Here is a 15,568-nt window from a genome sequence, read left to right on the forward strand (position 1 = left end):
ACAAAGGCAAACAGTTCTGCTCTTTCTCATTTCATGAAGTGAGAACATCAAGATGTGAGAGTGAAGTGGTTGTGTGTGTGTGTGTGGGTGTGCTCTTATAATGACATGGGTATGACACAGGTATTACAAGGAGAGGGTGACTTATGAGGACATAACTCATGTCCCCATTTTCCAAAATGCTTATAAATCATACAGAATGAGTTTTTTTGAGAAAGTAAAAATCCACAAAGTTTCCGTTGAGGGTTAGGGTTAGGTGTAGGGTTGGTGTAGGGCCATATAATATACAGTTTGTACAGTATAAAAACCATTACGCCTATGGGATGAACCCACCTTTCACAAAAACAAACGTGTGTGTGTGTGTGTGTGTGTGTGTATGTGTGTGTGAAAGAGAGAGGCGTCAGCTACTGTTTTACTCATTATCATGATTTTAGTTCTCTGCAGACTGCAAATTGACATAAAACAGAAACAGCCACACCGATGCAAATTTTTCATGTGTGTGTGTGTTTGTGTGTCGTCAGGCGTGTCGTCACGGATATGTGCAGCATCTGGAACACCTGCTGTTCTACGGAGCGGACATGAGCGCTCAGAATGCTTCTGGAAACACTGCCCTGCACGTGTGTGCTCTCTATAACCAGGTAATACACACTCATTCACTCATATGTTTTCACTTAGCAACCAGATAACACACACATATACACACACTTCAGGCTCAGATGCCTGAACCCACAAGGACACACTCAATCATACTGCCTGAAATATCTGCACTCTTTCCAGCCAGGTAAAACAATCAGATGTAGACATCTATATGTACGTGGCATTAGCAATTAGTATGATGTGTAATACAGTATGTTATTGTAAGTATCAGAGTTAATGAGCATATATAACGCAGCAAGGTCACAGATTGTTCATGCAGTCACACAGAAACACAAAGAGTGATCTCATCCTCAGGTGTGTGTGTGTGTGTGTGTGTGGAGGCCTCATGCATTTTAATTCTGCTCTTATTAAGTATTAATGGATGCTCCCACAACACACACCCACACAAACACAAAGACAGTCTTTTAGGACTCGCCTGAAAACACATAGAGTCACAGAACTCACATGTGCTGTTTTCCTTTAATCTCCAGCTCTCTCTCTCTCTCTCTCTCTCTCTCTCTCATGCTATCGAAACTGTTATTGCTATTTAATTGTCTGTGAACCTGCTTCTAAAGTAAATCTCAGTTGTTTGCCATTGAGACTGGCTGATACATTGGTCACACCAGGGGTTTCCAAACTTTTTTTTAAAGGGGGCCAGATTCGATGATGTGGACACAACGGGGGGTCAGATACTTCTCCACACACACACACACACAAACACAACACACACACACACACACACACACACACTCGTGATATATATGTGACACTGTAACACAAAACCAGTCTTTAGTGTCAATTTTTCGAAATCGAAATAAATAAGCTTTCCATTGATGTATGGTTTAGTTGGATCAGAGAAAACCGCCTTTGAAGTTGTCCATATGAATTCTTAGCAATGCATATTACTAATCAAAAATTAAGTTTTCATATATCTACGGTAGGAAATGTACAACATATCTTCATGGAACATGATCTTTACTTAATATCCTAATGATTTTTGGCATTAAAGAAAAATCTAGAATTTTTACCCATACAAAGTATTTTTTGGCGACTGCTAAAAATAATCACATATATATGTATATAGTATACAGTTTACAGCAACAGTAGCTTGACTTATGCTGAGAAAGTAAAAATCTGCAAATATTTTAGCAACCTTGTTTTTAAAGGGTAAAATTTTAATAATTATAATATCTAGAAAGGCTTTATAGGATTTAGTTTATAAACACATTTATTTAGAATAAATAGAAATGGCACAAAACTGTTTATAGCTAAAATGTCTTTCATCTGGCCTATATTTCATTACTCATTGCATTACATTCAGCAGGCCTACATGTCTACATGAATAATAAAACAAAATTGTATATGAATACCCTGCATTTCTGCCACAATACCACAGTTACAGTTAGTGTTACAACAGTAAGTACATTGTAAATGTTGGTGATTTGTGGATTGTAAAGAATTCTAACTGTATTGTTGTCACAATGTTCCCTCTGTTTCTTCGTCAGAATGTCAGTGCTGTTTCATCTGCCTTTAAACTAGTTTCAGTCACCGTGGCATCTGTGGTTTGTATCACAATCTCCCAGCACTGTTGATCTCTGTCTGTAGGCAGAACTCATAACGGTCCATGCAGAGCCGTTCACAAGTAGCTCTCTTCCACTTTAGGCAGCGAATATGAGTTATTATCTTGTTGTCACTGGTGTTTTGCTGCTATATCTAGCCTAAAATGTATTGCTGTCACCTTGTGTTGACATTGTGAATCTGCATGATTGGCCATTTGAAATTCATCCACAGACCAGACTTTAGACACCCATGGGTTACATTATTAGGCTAAGCTTTGCAATTTTTTTTTGTTTGTTTGTTTTTTTGAGGATTTACAATACTATAAATATAAACAGTGTTTTACTACATATATTTATATACTATATGCACCTATCTGAGTTGATAAAATTGTAAAATTGTAAAATTGTAATTAAAAGAGGTCTCTTGTGCTTCCCAAATCGGCAAGGCAGCATTTATTCATAAATAGTTATTATATTTTTGAAATATATTTGAATATTATTTCAAATTGTAATGTGTTTTTATTATAAAAATTTGACCTCATATTTTAAAATGTATTTTTTTTTTATGTGATGGCAAAGTTAAATTTCAGTCCTTCACATTTAATCCTTCAGAAATCATTCTAAAATGCTGTTTTGGTGCTCAAGAATTTCTTATTATTATCAGTATTCAAAACAGTTATTTTGCTTAATATTTTATGTGGAAACTTGGATACTGAGAATTTATTTAGAATATATAAATATATTTTTATGAATAGAAATTCATAAAAAAATTGAAATTGATATCAGATATTACAAGATACTGTCAATTTTGATCAATTTAAAGCATCTTTGCTGAATACAATTTGAATGAACTATGATTTATTTTTTATTTTTTAATGATCATTTGCAAAATGTATGGCTGATTGTATGTATGTTTGTTATTTATAGTTTTGGTCAGAGATTGAGCTAAATATAAAACTCTGCTATATTGTAAAAAAAAAAAAAACAGTACAATTATGGAATATAATTCAGGGGAAACTCAATTAAAAACATTTATTAATATTTTCTAATATGCAAAATGCTTTCTTTTATGGTTGGATTTATAGTTAATTAGATTCAGTTTTATATAAAAGCATTTAAAGTCTAAGTCTTCATTTTAAGAGTGTGTGTGTGTGTGAGTACTAATTTTACAGCAGTGGTCTCTGTTTATCTTCATTCAGCTCATTATAATGAGATTAAACTACAGCTGACCTGCACTAATGTAACATCCAGTCTGGATGAAGTCAGTTACAAACAGAACAATAACATCTAAACATCTACAAAAACATGAAGAAAAGAGGACACCATACAATGAAACTTGAACTTCTAAAGCATAAAAATAGTGCTCTGAGTATTAAAGAGAGATCCTAGATCATAGTTCATCCGTTGACGTCTAATGATATTCTGTAAATTATTTTATTCAATTTGGGCTTCAAATATTTATCTCAATTGACATATCTCAAATACAAACTCACATGCACAGCACTAGGAATCTCACATCTTTCTGAGCCGTATGACACATGCACTCCAACAAGAAAGAGAGCTGCTGAGACAACAAAGAAAATCACATGCAACAAATATAGCAAAGGACTATGTTACTGCGTGTTTGTGTATGTGCTGTACTAAACACATTTGCTGAAAAATGTCCTCAGATATTAACCAAGTCTGACAAAATGGTCCTTTTAGAGATGTTCTCTAAAGGGCAAATTATTCTTAAAAAGATGAAATAATGTCCAAAAGGTGCTAATATGGTCAACTTGTCAGTTTTAACATTATTTAATTTGAGTAAAAAGTAATATACCGTATTTTCCGGACTATAAGTCACACTTTTTTTCATAGTTTGGCTGGTCCTGTGACTTATAGTCAGGTGCGACTTATTTATCAAAATTAATTTGTCATGAACTAGGTAAATGTGTGTGTGTTTGTGTGTGTGTGTGTGTGCTCCCTTACGAGTGCTCAGCAGTGATAGCGAGTTTTAAGGACTCTCTGTGGATGTTTAGCTCAGGCTCAGAGGAGATGTTAGAGTGGATCGATTCCCAGAAAGAGCCTCTGAGAGCATGTATCAGCCCGAGGAGAGAGGCATTACTGGATAGACGAGGGAAAATCTACGAGGGCAATGATGAAAGAAGAGACAGAGAGAGTGTGAAATAGTGCTAAAATGATGAGGAGAGCAGGAGGAGGTGAAAGAGGAAGAGACGACCACCTGATGTGGAACAGAAGAGTGAATTCACAGCTATGGATAATAAGACGGCTGATGAGATTTGTCTGTGTGTGGGAGTTTGGGTTTTGCTGGCTTTTTGGGCAACAAATGTCCAATTGAAGACAATAAAAGCTGAAGAACCTACAGTTCGACCACCCACTTCGCGCTCTCCATGAATAAATGTCTCATTATCCATCAACGGCAAGTCTCCATGAATATTTCTAGGCAAAAGTATATTTGTGTAAGTTCATGTATGTTTCTATTCAAACTTTAATGACAAAAAAAAAATTAGAAAAAAATAAATAAAATGAATACATTAATAAAAAAAAAAAATAAATATGCTTTTATATATATATATATATATATATATATATGCATTCATTTTGATGATATTCTCACAAGGAAAATTGCTCTTTAAAAATAATATCTAAATATTAATGTACAAAAATGTATATTTTACAATTAGAGCTACTTTTGTTTATATATATATATATATGTATATATATATATATATATATGTATAAATATATATGTATGTTATATATGTTTAAATATGTGTCTCATTAATCATGTAAAAAGGCCAGAGGTAAGATTTGTAAGACTTGTAAGATTTCTGCACTCCAAAAAAGGCATAATTTTTTTACTATTTGCACCTGTTTGGTTTTACCCTTTTTTTTTCAAACTGCTTAGAATCAGAATAAATCTGTTAATTGAATGCAATTAAAAACAAGTAAACAAATAATGATTTAATTTCAAATGTATGAACATGGTCTGAATATGAAGCTGTTGAGCAAGCAATATTCTGTTAATTAGAATGTATGGGTTTGAAACAGATGTATTTATTGGTAAACCTAAACCTGGTTACTCTGTTTTTAAAACATTCAGTTCATTAGGACTATTATGGATTTCTTTTTTTACCACTTTCATCTATGTATATCTGACAATTATATATTTTAATATCACATTAAAAACTGTGTAGTTCAAATTTTATATGCAATTCAAAAACAAAACATCCTGCTAGGATATTGTGGGTTTTTGTTGGGCGTTGCTGTGTGGTGATGTGTTATTAAGTGATTGCTAGTGTGTTCAGTGTTATGAGCTTTTTCGCTGAACATAAAATCTGACCATAAACTCGTTTTTTAATGAACGTCTTGTTTGCATATCTGAAAGAGTTATGTCTTTAATATATTCTTGTGTATTATTTTGGTATCAATCATTTTTCTGTGCACTCTAGCTGACCTTTGATGGCCTCATTCTATCTAAGTGGACAGTTCATGGCCAAAAGAGCTGCAAAGTTAATCAGACTTTATGGCGACTTTATTCCATCTGTCTCTGTGAGTCTAGTTTAACAGTGATGTCCAGTATCTTAGTTGTGTTCTTATAAAGTTCCACCACTAGAGGTCAGATGTTGCTCTATTGTCCAGCAGACATTTGGCCTTATGAAACATCACATTGCCATAAAAGCCACATTTAGTAAAGTTTGCGTTTTCATACATACTGTTTCTCCATACCGCTGCGGCTCTGATGACTTTTGATTTATTATTTTACAGTAGTGTATAAAGCATATTATTTTTCACTTTTGAAGGTTTGTGTCCTTTAAATGGATCAATAAATGCAGAATAGGGTATCAGAGATAGAGAGCAAAAGACAGAAAGAAACAGGAAAAAAATCTGTGTGATTTGGAAGCTCAATCATCGTTCTGTTAATGCACTCTGCAGTCAAAATTACATATTGATTTTTGCAAAGAGCCATAGCCTTAAACACATGCAGTGCTCCACTCTGTCTCCTGTGTGACAGACTGGTCCTAATAGCACACTATCATACTACTGTCATACTGATCATTTTGCAGTATGTGCTCTATAGAATGCATGGAACCAGGCGATGTATTCCACAATGCAAAAGACTTGACCTGACCTTCCATGAATGGACCGGGTGCAGTTTGTTTCTTGACTCATGAATCTTTTCACAAAATTTGACTAGTAATAATAATTATTGTGTTTATGTGTGTGTATATATATATATATATATATAGAGAGAGAGAGAGAGAGAGAGAGATTTCACTTACTTGCCATTTTATAATAATATTTCACTTGTTATTTTTATGCAGTTATAAATCCTAAGGCATATGTATATTAACCACAAAACTCATAAACATAACTAAAGACACTTTGATATGCTCTCAGACACACATAGTAAATAGTATACTATGAACATATCCCATGAGATATACCATATCCCACAATGCATTGTACTCAACTTGACATTCAATTCCCAGTTGATTTCCGTGTCACATGACCCTTCAGAAATCATTATAATACTCTGATTTGATGCTCAAGAAACATTTATTATTACTATTATTATTATGAATGCTGAAAACTGCTATACTGCTTATAATTTTTGTGGAAATAAATTTTTTCATGATTCTCTGGTGACAAGAAAGGTAAAAGAACAGCATTTACTTGAAATAGATTTTTGGAATTTAAATGAAAGTTCAATAACCAAATAAAAACAAAACAGCGAGACAGCCCCTCACGGACAGCTACCAAACACAAAATAAAGCCCAGGCCTGGTCCTCTCTCGTCCTTCACTGACGTCGCTCCTCTTTTGTATCCTTCCGATCTCCTCCGCGGGACTCGAGACCGCTTAGTGGAGCAGGCGTCGCTCATTTCCAAATCACTCGGCTCCGTACAATCGCTCTCGGCCAGCCCCACTCACCACATACACTAAAAAGTATATATATTTATATTATACTTATCTAGCTACAATATGTACAATTGCATAGTTATATAACCATTTATCTATCTATTTTTACCAGAGACACTTTTAATTTGTGTGTTTGCGAGAGAGACTGACAGAAAGTGCATTACAAGTGTAATGAAATATCAGCACACAGGTTCCACTGAAGGTGTGTTAGTGGGCCAAGAGATGCTTTCTCACCACTGTTAGGAAACTAGGACACCAATCCCAGCTGAGTCATGTCTGTGTGCTACAGTTCCTAAATGTGTGTGTGGACTGTCAAAACTGTCTACAGAGAAAGAGAGAGAGAGAGAGAGATGATAGCCAGATGCTGTGCTGACCTTCTCAGATGCCCACAGAGAAACACTGCCATTAGAGCAGCTCTGTGTTCATGTCTCTCTCTCTCTGTTTCTCTCTCTGATAGCAGACCTACATTTGAGCTGGTGAGCTAATTGGTCCCAGTGGAACATCAGTTTTGTCATTTCTGTTGTTGTGAAAGCGACACGCATGCACACAAACACACTCATCCCACTCCAAAACTTTCTAGGGCAAATTTTCATGGACATGCAATGTACAAGTTTTACTTGCAACAACTTATCACAGCGCTTGTAATCTCTCTGTTTGTCTCTCTCCAGGATAGCTGCGCACGAGTGTTGCTGTTCAGAGGGGCGAATAAGGAGATTAAGAACTACAACAGCCAAACTGCCTTCCAGGTGAGAGCGCAAGACCTCTGGCTTCCTGGAGATCAAACACCGTGAAAGAGTCTGTGGAGCTGGATCTTATTTAAACTGATGCCGTCGTTCACAGCCCACAGAGCCAAACTGTATTTAACCTAAGGCCAGGAGCAGTTTCAGGGCTGCCTTATGAGAATTCTTCCTGGCATTCTTGTGCCGTGAAGACATCTGCCTAGATAACATTTGTAGGCACTTCTGACAAAAAGGATGGTAGGCAGCCAAATGATGAGACACCTTGATTTGACCAAAATGAAGATAAGCTCTTTTGCAACTACCTCAGAGAACATTTTGATTTAAGATAGTGGACAGTGTAAAAGGAAATGTTGATATTTTAATCAATTTTACAATGGAAAGGTGGTGCATAAATCAAAAATTCTTACATACAATGGTACTAAAAATATTTTGAAGAATAGTTTGGCTATGGTACCATGTAAAAATATAATAACTGATAAGAAACCATGGAACTTTTTGTTGGTTAACTTTGGTATTACCATCATGCCAGTGTCTAAAATCTATACGTACAAAATCGTTCAAAAGTATAGGGCCAGTACGATTTTGTCAAATATTTTGAAAATCTCTTTTTCTCACCAATGCTGCTTTTATTTCAGTAAAATTACAGTAAAAACTAAAAATACTTTGTCCCTGTAGCTCAAGTTCTAGAGCATTGCGTTAGCAATTGGTTGGGGGTTCGAATCCCAGGGATCACGTTAGGAGAAAATTGTTAGCCTGAATGCAATGTAAGTCACTTTGGATAAAAGCATCTGCTAAATGCATAAATGTAAATATTTGAATTAAAAAATGTAAGTATTTATTTAATTTAAAATTTAATTTATTGCTCTGATGCAAAGCTGATTTTTAGCGTCATTTCTCCAGTGCCCCATAAACTTTTAGATATCATTATATTTTGCTGATATCATGCTTAAGAAACTTTTTCAGGATCATTTCATAAATGCAAAGTTCAAAAGAACAGTATTTATTTGAAATAGAAATCTTTTGTAACATTATAAACGTCTTTACTGTCACTTTTGATCAACTTAATGCATCCTTGCTGAAATACAGTATTATTAAAAAATAAGCATTGGTGCAGAGTTCAACCTTTTAAATAAATATTGTAATATACTTCAATTTTTCAATCTGTGGTCCACACTATCCCTTCAAACACCATATTCTACTAGTTGTTGGGTTTTGCTGAATCTGTGTATTAACCATGTCAGCATTTGTTGGTTGTCAGTGTAAGCAGCATGACAAGTCAAATGGTTCACTCGTGCATTTTCAGTCCACATGTACAATGTGATGCTTCATGTGATCATGCTAACAGTATATTGGGATTGGTGTTTGTCTGCTTCTGTTCCATGATGCTCACTGCTTGAACTCACAGTACAATTGATGTTGACACAGATTTTCTGCTCAGATCAAAGTTAATTTGTTAGTACAAGGGAGGGGGAACCCGACTTGGTGCGGCTGCATAAATCAACAAGGAAGCCATTACACAGCTGCTTTGATTCAGCTTTTAGTGAGGAAAAGTTAATTAGTCCTCACAGTTGTAAGTATCATTTTAGACAGAATTATGTTGGTCTGTGGTCTTTATTTGAGGCATGTTTGTTCACCATACACTTACAGAAAATTACCATGGTGCAATGGTCATTTTTAGATTTAATGAAAACATTGTATACAAACATTTAAAGTGCACACAAGTTTTTAAAGGAACATTTAATATAATTATGTTTCTATTTTACTACAATTTGTTGTTGAAATATAAGGTGTATGGGAACATAGTGCATATGTTTAGCGAAATGTTCCTGTCTACAGTTATTTTTTCCTAGCTAACTATCAAGCTATATGGGAAATGAAGGCTGTCCAGTTACATGTTTTGTTGAATACTTTCCGTGACTGAAACACTGATTTCATAAGACGTGAGATTTCAGTATGTTTTACTGGATCTTTCAGCATACCTCCTGATGTTCATTCAAGAGGCGACTACATCATCTGTCACACCACATTAAAGAGCACCAAAACCATATTCATTATTCACATTTTGTCACTAAACTGACAGAATTTGAGAGATGAGCTTTCTGTTCATATTAAAGCACAACACTTGAAGTTGTTGGATGGGAGGCAGGCGTGATACAAATAATATATAGCGAAGTTTAGTTGACACATCAACAGGAAATAACCTAAATATACTAAAATATTGATCTTGGTATTTAAGAACTGATATCGGTTTATCAAGATGAAAATTTTAATTAGTCACGCAATATTGTCAGCCCAACCCTAGTGCTTTGAATTATACTTTAGTATATCCTGCATAACTTCACTCCATATTCTGACACTCTGCTGCTGTATATAATCAAATTTCATGTAATTATTTATATTTTTAAACAGGATAATCTATGTTTATTTGGTAGTAGCCAATGAATGACAACTGACTGTACATTATTGATTATGGATTGCTGGCTTTGTTTTGCTTTTTTATCCTGTTGCATGCAGTGTTATAAATCTGTAACTGGGGTTTTTGTTTGCCCAGGGATGTTTGGCAGAAATATAACCCATTTGTCTTTCTCTCTGTAGGTGGCTATTATAGCTGGAAACTTTGACCTGGCAGAAATTATAAAGACTCACAAAGCATCAGATGTTGGTAAGTGGCTTGTATAGGGTACCTCCACCATCATTAGCCGTTATTGTATTTGCAAACAAACGCAGACAATCCCTTGTGTTAATGAATCCTTACAAACACAAACCACGGCCAGGAAACATGAAAATGAGAGTGCCCCCTGTTTGAGAGTCTGCAGCGTTCGGGTGAATGAGAGTCATCACTCTACTCGCCCGCGTCAACGGCAAGGCTAGCTCATTCGGTGTGCTGCCAGTTGTTGCCCCGCTGTAATGGATCGTACCCATTAGTGTGGAGTACCATTGTCATGGCGACAGAGCGGGGTTAATCCCCAAGGCTCAGCAGGTGTTGGGAGTTTGATTTGAGCCAATGGGAGCATAGCCACAGGCTCTGGTATCTCATCAGATCGGTGTGTGACCTCGATGAAGGATGGGACGTATGCTCTCACGCACACACAGATTCAAAACCCACCTTAAAACCCACTATTTACACGGCAGGAGCTGGTATTTTGTCACTAATGCTGAAGCTTCTCAGGATGTTTCCATTCTTGGTCTTTCTCCACTCATTTCCTTCCCATCAGTCACCGAGTGAGAGGAAAAGAGAGTGAGTGAGTGTGTCCTGAATGGCTTGGACTGTTGGCTTTTCACTCTGAATGTATGGGCTGAAGAGTAGAGGATTTAAACAAGCAGACAGCTTGACTACAGAGCGCAGTATTTACACTGCTTCAACAAGCAGCCCATCTTACTGGAACTGGCCCATACATGTTTTCTCTGGGCTATACACACACACACACACACAACTAACTGAATAAATGTAAAAAGCTATAAGTAGGCAAAATATGCAAGCCTTCACCCATTTTTTTTTTTTTTTTTTATGGTACAAATACAGTCTTGTAATATGAAATACCTTATCACTCAATGTTCAGTGTAACATCAGTTACACTGAGGCAAAACCAATTAAGAACCACAGGTCTAGGATGTATTGAGTGGCATGTTCTTGTTCTCATGCCCTGCTCTGATTGGCAGAGAGCTGTTCATGTCTGATCAGGTGACATGTGGATGTTCAGTACAGCGGTTTGATCAATACTTAATTTACATTAGAGATTAGAGAGAATCGGCTATGAGACTGACAGCAAACCATATGTCAGGATGACGGCGCTGTGCTCTCTTTCATCCTGCTTTTCTCTGTTTATCTCTCTCTCTCTCTCACTCTCTGTCTATTGTTGTATCATTAAATAAGTCTGTCATTGGGCCATATTAACTTTTTTGACCCTGAAATATAGACACCATGCATTTTTATCTTCATATTAGCTTTAAAACAGCAACAGTACTGAGGTTTTCCTGCATCTAGGAGAGGTGAGATATTGCCATCTAGTGTTGATGGTCTGTACTAATTGCTTTCCTCAGTAGAAAGAAAAATCCGCCTAATATCTCCCCAAAAATGTCCCAAGCAAACGACTGCTGTGCTAGTGGTCAGGACAGGAGGAAGTGTGTTTTGGTAATAAATTATAGATGAGGTGCTTTGTAATTGGCGTATATGGGTGGGTGTTTGAGACGAAACCCATTGAAACACTTGCAATACACATTGAAACCTTGCTCGTACATGTGAAACACTTGCGCGCATATGGGAAACACAATATATCTGTGCATATATATGAAAGACATGTGGTTACATAGAAACTCTTTGCATATACCCTGTAATTGCCCACATACTATTGTACCTGCACAAAGACTGCACTTTCAAACATTCTCACGTATGAGAGAGCATAAACATTTTCAGTGTGTCCGGAAGTCGTTTCATTGCAACCGGAAGTTTAGTTCATTTGGAAACGGAAGCACTGCAAAGAGTTTCTTTGTCACCGGATGTCTTTCATATATATGCACAGATATATAGTGTTTCACATGTATGTGCAAATGATTCACATGTATGCGCAAGTGTTTCAAAGTGTATCGCAAGTGTTTCAATGGGTTTCGTCTCAAACGGCATCCCATAGGAGTATGTCTTTAGCTTACCACTTTGAATGCCCGATGAGGTTCCTGTACCCTACATTTACAAATTATGCTAATTGTACCTGACAGTTTGTCACGTACGGCCCCCTCTTGTTGACACCTGCTTTTCCTGTTTCTAGTGCCTTTCAGGGAAACCCCTTCCTACACAAATCGCCGGCGCGTGACCGGAGGCGACTCGCTGACATCATCACGCTTGCTGCCTCGCTCCGCCTCCGACAACAATCTGAACAACGTGGCTGACACAGGCCCCGCCCACTCGCCCGTGCCATCTCTGAGGAGCCTGCCCCCTCTGGCGCACACTGGGATCGACGCGGCGGCCGACGGCAGCCTGCAGAGCACAGGCAGCTCGCTCTCCTCACACTCCCGCTCACCCTCCCTCCAGCGCATCAGTCAGGAGCCCGGCACGCAAGCAGTACGCCGACACACGCCCCTCACGCACTCCCACAGCCGCGGACGCCTCAGGTGAGCATCGCACATCCACAGTCCTGATTTGCACCTGCAGATTTCCACCCGTCCAAATTGCCTGCCCATTGGAAGTTTGATTACTCAATATTTTGCTAATTTGATTATGCATTTCATTATTCTTCATACACTATAAAAAAGCTGTGTTTGAAAACAACCTAACCCAATTACCAACTTAGTTTAAAGAGTTAAACAAAATTGTTTTATAAAAAGTCTATGAAAATTGTTGAATGAGCCAAATTTGAACAATTGTTTTGTGGATTTGTTCTTTTCCGCCTATGAAAATAGTCCCACTACAGGCAAAGCCTCAGGCTTAGCCTCTAAGAAACACACAGGCTAAATTAATACAGTTTCCATAGCCAGCATTTGGGCTGAAAACATCCAGCATTTTTTTGTGTGTACTAGTTTATTCATCTTACCACAATTGTTCCATGTTTATATCCATTCCCATCAAAACAGTTCAGAAAAGTCTGTAGATTCAGTCTGTGTTTGTGAATATTTACTCCTCCAGCAACGTCACTGTCAAATGATCAGTTATTAATTGTAATTCTCAACATATCAGTCAGACATCGGCCACCGCAAGAGGGGTCAGACAGTGACAAACTGTGATTCGATTTCTAAAGCATTCACCTGAAAAAAAAAAACAAGTCTTGTGGAGGCACCATGGTTCAGTGGTACCGTTGGATTTGGACTACGGTATTTTTTTTTCCCCTGCTCAGGGTGAAACTATTAAAGGAGTAATTTGAAAATACAAATAGTAATATATAATATAATTATTAGTACTGTCAGTAGAAAAAAATTGAGGGGGGGGGGGTGTTCTTAATCAGTATATTTGTCTTGTTTACCAGTCAATTTTCATTTAAATATCCTTTAAAAATAGAAATTTACTATGGTACTTTAAAATATACCATGGTACTGAAATTCATGTTGAATGGCATTAACATGGTATTTCCAAGAACACTGTTATAGTGGCATGCCACATGTTATTGTATAATACTATAATATAATACATAGTGTTAAGTACCATAATACTTTGGTACTTTGAAACATACCATAGTACTTCCAAGAACAGGATACTACTACTCTGGAACATGTTCAAAGTACCATAGTATTCCATTCTTCCATTCCAGTATTCCACCACTGTACCACAGAGCAGTCAAAGCTATTTTCTGTAAGAGTAATGCCATGGTAGTGGCTAATCATATTCACATACCATTGTACATGAAAGATACTGTAAGAAATTTCATGGAATCCCATGGTATTATGATTAAACAGCTTGTTTTCCATGGATGTGTTTTTATGATAATACTGTAGTGTTTTTCTAAGCCGGTTATGTGTATAGTTTTGTGAGTGTGTTTTATTTATGAGCCCTTTTATTTATGGCTGCTGAGACCTGTATTGAATGAAGTCACTCGGATTCCTCCTCGTTCTCGTCCATCTAAAACACTCACACTGTTGTAATCTATCACATCTTCATGAAGCAGCATTCGATCGGCATTTGCTGCTTTTAAATTGTGCTATTCAAATATTTAATATATATTCTGATTAGACAGAGCTGCAGGACATCGCTGGACTCGACTGTGTTTTGGGACTCCAACAGGCCTTTTGGAATTTCTCAGCAATATTGCTCTGAATCTCATATTGTGTATTTATTGCAGGGAGATGATTGACAGGTTTTTTGACAGTTTTATAATTGTCGCTTATAAAGGGAAGAAAATGTGAAACTTACTTGGATTCATTTGAAATTCAAACCTTTAGTGTTGCGTCTGATGTAAATAAGAAATACTTTGAATTCTAGCAAGGGTTGGTGAGTACTGGGTGTTTTGCAGCGCTAATCAGCACAAATCTGTCATTGGAGACGCAAAGAGTGGTTGTTTCTCACCACATTGCCTTTTATAGCAGGTGTGATTTTTATACTTGCTGAAACACTCATCTGGAATGTACTGAATCACACCATTATGTGTAGGGTTGTCAAAAATAGTGACTTCAGTACCAGTCAGGTACTGAAATTAAATAATTTGAGCGCTGAGGAGTGGATAGAAGGAAATAGAAAATAACACAGTTTGCACAGTATTAAAACCATTATGCCTATGGAGAGTCCCTGTAAACCACATGCTGGCATGTGTGTGTCGAGAGCATGTCTGTGGTGCCTTAAAATGTTTCCTAGATAGGGATCTTTCTACAGTCCTAAACAGAATATTTCAAAATGGCTGAAAATTCAGCAGGATAGATCACGCTGTTTTGTAGGTTATAAGAGTGAAGTCTACTTTCTGAAGCAGTTCTTCTGTGCTGTTAACTTCACTTCAGTAAAACGAGTGGCTTTGTGTGCTAATTTGGACCTCAGGACTCTAATTTTACCAGCAGGTGTAAGTATTTCTGCCGCAGAACAACACTTTAGGGCTCACTCTCTTTCTTTGTGTGGCCCTGAGGGGCGTTTGCTGTGTTCTGTCCTTATTGTCCATCCGTCAGTATTTCCTGACATCCTGGCCACTAATAATCAGAACAACCAGTGCCTGTTTGTGTGTGTTTGTGTTTAAAACACACAATGTGATGATACCAGCCTTCCTTGGTGTCCGGTGCTCTATAAAAGTCCCCTCTCTTTCTCTCTG

At 37.0% G+C, this 15,568-nt stretch overlaps 1 protein-coding gene across 1 annotated transcript in view; it reads left to right on the forward strand.

Moving 5' to 3' along the window:
• Positions 1–12,959, forward strand: part of LOC113073073 (SH3 and multiple ankyrin repeat domains protein 3-like) — a gene marked incomplete at its 3' end in the record, with an annotated part of 139,344 nt that extends 126,385 nt beyond the window's left edge. The window contains exons 8-11 of the mRNA XM_026245976.1: positions 519–635; positions 7,782–7,859; positions 10,449–10,515; positions 12,617–12,959. Coding sequence (XP_026101761.1) covers positions 519–635; positions 7,782–7,859; positions 10,449–10,515; positions 12,617–12,959 — 605 coding nt within the window. The remainder of the gene's footprint in view (positions 1–518; positions 636–7,781; positions 7,860–10,448; positions 10,516–12,616) is intronic.
• Positions 12,960–15,568: the final 2,609 nt, after the last annotated feature.

Source organism: Carassius auratus, unplaced genomic scaffold (genome assembly GCF_003368295.1).
Source record: "Carassius auratus strain Wakin unplaced genomic scaffold, ASM336829v1 scaf_tig00011294, whole genome shotgun sequence".
Lineage (NCBI taxonomy): Eukaryota > Metazoa > Chordata > Actinopteri > Cypriniformes > Cyprinidae > Carassius > Carassius auratus.